The 5,629-nt window shown below is 56.4% G+C and overlaps 1 gene segment (V, D, J or C); it reads left to right on the plus strand.

Moving 5' to 3' along the window:
- The first annotated feature begins 292 nt into the window (after positions 1 to 292).
- On the plus strand, positions 293 to 1,798 carry LOC123028412. The segment is given in 3 exon segments: positions 293 to 383; positions 524 to 982; positions 1,758 to 1,798. Coding segments are annotated over 3 exon segments (546 nt in total).
- The last annotated feature ends 3,831 nt before the right edge of the window (positions 1,799 to 5,629 follow it).

Raw genomic sequence — 5,629 nt, forward strand, 5'->3', positions numbered from 1 at the left:
CAGAACTTGGGAAGTGACGCAAATGCTTTCATTGATGCCCTCTGGAACGGTTCCGACGGGGCATTTCATGAGGGGTTGGCCTGTGCCCGCCATCTTGCCATGCCAGCCAAGCAAGTCCTCCACCCGAGAGTGTGAAGACCTCCCTCATGCAAACTGGGTGTGGGATCCCTGGCTGGACTGCACATCGCCAGGACCTGTGAGCAGAGTCCATGCTCAGAGTGCAGATTTGCATGAAGGGGCGGTGCTTCCACCGTGAGGTGTTTAAGAGGCAAAGCGGGAGGCAGCCTGGCCAGGATTCCTTCCCTCCGGAACCCCGAGCTCCTCTAGAGTGGTCAGCATGGCCTGGGCTCTGGTCTTCTGGACCCTGCTCAGTTTTTGTGCAGGTAAGGCAGGAAAGACCACGTCACAGTGGCCCAGTGGGCAACAGAAACATTGGCAGCCTGCACACATCTTGGGAGATGAAGGCTTTTCCAGAATTGCAAAGCTTGCGAAGGAGTAACACCTTTCCCCCTTTTTTGCACAGGTCTCAGCACCCAACAAGTCCTCACTCAGCCTCCGTCTCAGTCCATGTCTCTGGGCCAAACAGTTAAACTCTCCTGCACTGGAAGTGGTGGCGGCAGCTGGAACTATTTCAGCTGGCACCGACAGCTGCCTGGACAGGGCCCCAAATTCGTGCTGTATGGAAGCAACAAGGGAGAAGGGATCCCAGATCGGTTCTCGGGTTCCAGCTCTGGGAACCCCAACTATCTAACCATCACCAACGCCCAGCCAGAGGATGAGGCAGACTATTACTGTGCTGCCTGGGAGAACAACAACAATGGGTATCACAGTGGTTGATTCTGGTGGGGAACTGAGACAAAAACCTCTCTTTTCCTCCCCAGCATGAGAGACCTTGAATCTGTAGAGGGTTCAGGAAGGCCCCAGGCTGCACAGAGAGTTCGGCAGGGTTCTCTGCTTCTTATTCCATTCAGCTGGCCGCAAGGTGAGGGCAATACAGACCTCATTTGAGTTTGGCCCCAGTCCTCAAGGAGGAAACTCCTGGGATGCTGGGCAGATGCCCCTGGACAGAGAGGGAAGACCCATGGGCCAAAGAACCCTGCACTGCTTATCCGCCTCCCCGACCTGGGAAAAAACAACAACATGCACTAACGATTCCAGTGAACCTTGAGTCCCCTTTTGCCGCAGTGGGGAGAAAAGTTTTCTTCCTTCCTCAAATGGGCAAAGAAAGATCAAAAAAGGTCTCTTCCAGCCCTTCATTCCCTCTGTCGGCAACACAGAAAGGGCTCTGCTGGGAATCACGTGATCGGGGCAACCTGCTGGGAGTCAGAAGTCTTGGGGCATCTCCTGCAGGGCCAAGATGCTGATTTCCCTGGAAGAAGCACTGACCGAATGCTCCATGCCGCTCATGGGATGCTGTCCTGGCAGCCCATATCCGCTCATCCAAGGCAGAGCAGCAAGGATGCAGCTGCACCAGCACAATGTTTGTGCAAACACACACAGTTCAAGGAGTTGGAAATGCACCCCTTGGGAAGGAGTGTGCCGGAGGGACCCCTTCAGGCTGCTCGGCTGCCCCACCCAGTCGTTGTGGGGCTGTGACCCAAGAAGGCCGTTCCCAACAGCAGCAAGTGGGGCTGCCTTGGGATGAGGGCAGGGCGAGGCTCCCCCTCCACCAAATGCTTCTCTTTGCCTCTGCACGTGGCTGAGGCGCACATGGCCTCTACGGGGTGTGAAGCTGCTTTCCTGGGTTCCACCTGCAGGTGGCGGTGTTGGTCCACTCTTTGGCATTTGCCGGGATTAGAGGATGGGGGCAACAGGCTGAACCATCTTCCATGGCAGTGTGCGCAGAAACAGGATAAAGCAAGAGCTCGTGCAAGGCGTTCCTGCATATTTAGGCAGAGGGACAATGCTGGGCAGCACCTGTCCTTGTCCAAACGTCCATTCAGCGGGCTTGGGCATGCCTAGAGGAGGGCATTACAGGCAGCGCACGGCGCATGAGTGGCCACTCCTTCCCCATGCAGGCGCACACAGGCTTCCGATCCACCCAATCTTCATGTGTGGGATACTCTCTGGTGGGACAGAAGGAATCATTCATGAGGCCTGAACTTGGGAAAGGGAGGCAAATCCTTTCATTGATGCCCTCCGGAAGGGTTCCAAGGGGGCATTTCATAGGGGGTTGCCCTGTGCCTACCATCTTGCCATGCCAGCCAAGCAAGTCCTCCTCCCGAGAGTGTGAAGACCTCCCCCATGCAAATTGGGTGTGGGATCCCTGGCTGGACTGCACATCGCCAGGACCTGTGAGCAGAGTCCATGCTCGGAGCACAGATTTGCATGAAGGGGCGGTGCGTCCACCGTGAGCGGTTTAAGAGGCAAAGCGGGAGGCAGCCCGGCAAGGATTCCTTCCCTCCGGAACCCCGAGCTCCTCTAGGGAGGTCAGCATGGCCTGGGCTCTGCTCTTCTGGACCCTGCTCAGTTTTTGTGCAGGTAAGGCAGGAAAGACCACGTCACAGTGGCCCAGTGGGCAACAGAAACATTAGCAGCCTGCACACATCTTGGGAGATGAAGGCTTTTCCAGAACTGCAACGCTTGGGAAGGAGTAACACCTTTCCCCCCTTTTTGCACAGGTCTCAGCACACAACAAGTCCTCACTCAGCCTCCATCGCAGTCCGTGTCCCCCGGCCAAACAGTTAAACTCTCCTGCACGGGAAGGGGTGGCGGCAGCTGGAACTATTTCAGCTGGCACCGACAGCTGCCCAGACAGGGCCCCAAATTCGTGCTGTATGGAAGCAACAAGGGAGAAGGGATCCCGGATCGGTTCTCGGGTTGGAGCTCTGGGAACCCCAACTATCTAACCATCACCAATGCCCAGGCTGAGTATGAGGGGGATTATTACTGTCGTGGCTGGGAAGACAACGGCAAGGTGTATCACAGCGGTTGGTTCTGGTAGGGAACTGAGACAAAAATTGCCCTCTTGTTCCTCTTGCGAAAGAGCAAAAACTGGCAGACCGTTTAACCTGGCTAATGCTCACTGGGACACCCTCTACTGGCCTGAAGGGAGGCCTGGCAAAGTCTCCCCTCTCACCCTTTGGCACTACTGGGGAATCTGGGGTACTCCTGATCCTTTGCCACCCCTCCTTTCGTTCCCTCCTCAAATTGTGCAGCTCCAGCGCATGCAGGAGGAGGTGCAGAGTTTCACGCATCCTGAGTCCTACCATCCTGCCTCTGCAGCCTGGGGAACCATTCCGATGCACTCGAGCTCTCCCACTTTAGCTCTCCCTATACTTCGAAGCCTCACCGGCCAAGGCTTCGGCGAATGGGGCGGCATAGAAGTTCCCCAAACAAACAAACAAACAAACAAATAAATACTAGAAGTCTGCCTTTGCTGCCAGCAGGGGAAAATGCTGTTTCTTCCATCCGATGACCTCAGACATACACAAAATCTCCTTGTTTCATCCATTCCTTTTCACCACATCCATTTTCCTCCAAGGAAGGTCATGCTTCCTGTTTTAGTATCGTCAGCCCCAGTCTGGCAGCAAGAGGAGGGCAAGAGATCATGGTGTGTATTTCAGTATTTCTCCATGGAATTCTCTGGGTTCTCTCATTTCCTTCGGAAACAGCAGGAAAGGAGGAGCAGTTCTTCCCTTTACTTTCAGACTGGATTCGGATCTTTGCCACAGGAGATTCTCACTCAGCCCCCTTCCCAGTCTGTGTCTCCGGGTGGAGCTCCTAAACTTTCCTCCAGTGCAAGTGCTCCAGTGACTGGGAGTATTTCCATGGTCAGCAGCAGAAGGGGCGTTGCCTTGTGCTCTAGGAAACACACACACACACACGCACGCACAAACACACACTTAGGTATCTCTGTTGAAAAGAATTACTGAGCATTAAACGCTTAGCTTTTTCTTCCAAACAGCACTTTTCAGGACCTGTTGAAAAGGGTAATTGATGCTTGAAGGGAGACCTGGTTTCTTGGGTGTTGCCCGTAGAGGGAGATGTTGGTCCAAGTTTCACCTCTGGCCAAATGAGGGGACCGGGAGCTCAACCGCCAGCTGGGCAGGTGTGTCCTGAAGCAGGAGAAGGCTCAGTGCACATCGGTGCTCCCTTGGGGCCGGCTGCTCACCTGCAGAGGTGCACAGCTGTCTGCTCAGAAACCTCTGCTGGCACTCTGGGTCTGCTCGAAGGTGCAGGCTTTTGGCCCGTGCAGCCCTGAGCCATGGCTGGTCCACCCAGCAACGGAGGCCGTATGCCTCTCCCCCATTTCGGTGGCTCAGGTGAAATGGGCTCACCTTTGGATTCAGTTTTCAGTGTGTCCTCCTGGATTCTGCAAATTGGAAAGACCCACTGAAGGCCTTGGCTGATCCCCCAACAGGGGCGTCTCGTGATGCCATTTTCCTCATGGAATATCTGCGCACGCAGACAGCATGGCCATGCATGCCCATNTATGCCTCTCCCCCATTTCGGTGGCTCAGGTGAAATGGGCTCACCTTTGGATTCAGTTTTCAGTGTGTCCTTCTGGATTCTGCAAATTGGAAAGACCCACTGAAGGCCTTGGCTGGTCCCCCAACAGGGGTGTCTCGCGATGCCATTTTTCTCATGGAATATCTGCGCACGCAGACAGCATGGCCATGCATGCCCATGCACAGATGAGGCCAAGAGCCACACCGATGAGAACGTCGGGGGTGATCTCAGCCCCCCCTTCCTGCCCTTAGGTCCCAAAGTGCCAGGCAGGCCCCTTGCTAGGCAGAGCTTCCAAGGCAACTCTCGGAGCCCCGCTGAGGGTTTGGCAGCTCAGTCTCTGCTCAGGTCCAGAAGACTGGACCCAGCCCGGGCTTCTCCCACAGGCCCACCACTTCCAGGAGCTCCCTGGGCTCCGCTGTCAGGGTGGCTCCTGCAGGGGAAGGGCAGCCGGCAGGACGTGCGCAGGCCGTCCAGCGGGGCCGCCTGCCTCTGCTGAGGCTGGCCATGGCACCTAGGCATGGCTCTCCCTGCTGCCCCGCTTGAGCCTCCATCCTTCCAAAGCATTCCCCCCTCCGGGTCAGCCTCGGCCCTGGGGGCAGCGATTGTGGGGGCCCTCGAGCAGACGTATTCTGCGTGGTCCTGCTGCCCTCCCCGCCCAAGCCAGGGCAGGTCCCGAGGGTTTATGCAAATTTGCTGGCGGGCCATTGGCTGGGCTGGAGCATCACACACTCTCGGCTGGGACAGGCGTGGGAGCAGAGACGATGCTCGATGCTCGCCGGGTGGATTTGCGTGAGGGGGTCGTTCTCCCGGCATGCATGCGGGATTTAAGGGCTGATCTGGGAGAGGAGCCACCACACTGGCCTTTCTCCTTTCGTCTTTCCCACCGCAAGCCCAGAGTCCTGCAGGGAGATCGCCATGGCCTGGCCCCTCTTTTGCTTGGCAGTTCTCAGTTCCTGTGCAGGCTAAGGGGGAAGAAGTGACCCTCAAGAGGGCCGCTTCTATGGGGCCTTCTCAGCATCCGAATGATTGTGTTGATGAGATGTGAGGGACCAGCACAAATGTAACCCTCCTGTTCTTTATGTGCAGGGGTCAGATCTCAGCCAGCGGTGATTCAGCCGGCCTTGCTCTCGGTGTCTCTGGGCCAGACGGTTCAGATCCCTTGCTCCAGAAGTTCTGG

Source organism: Varanus komodoensis, unplaced genomic scaffold, assembly GCF_004798865.1.
Source record: "Varanus komodoensis strain SLA01 unplaced genomic scaffold, ASM479886v1 scaffold3640, whole genome shotgun sequence".
Lineage (NCBI taxonomy): Eukaryota > Metazoa > Chordata > Lepidosauria > Squamata > Varanidae > Varanus > Varanus komodoensis.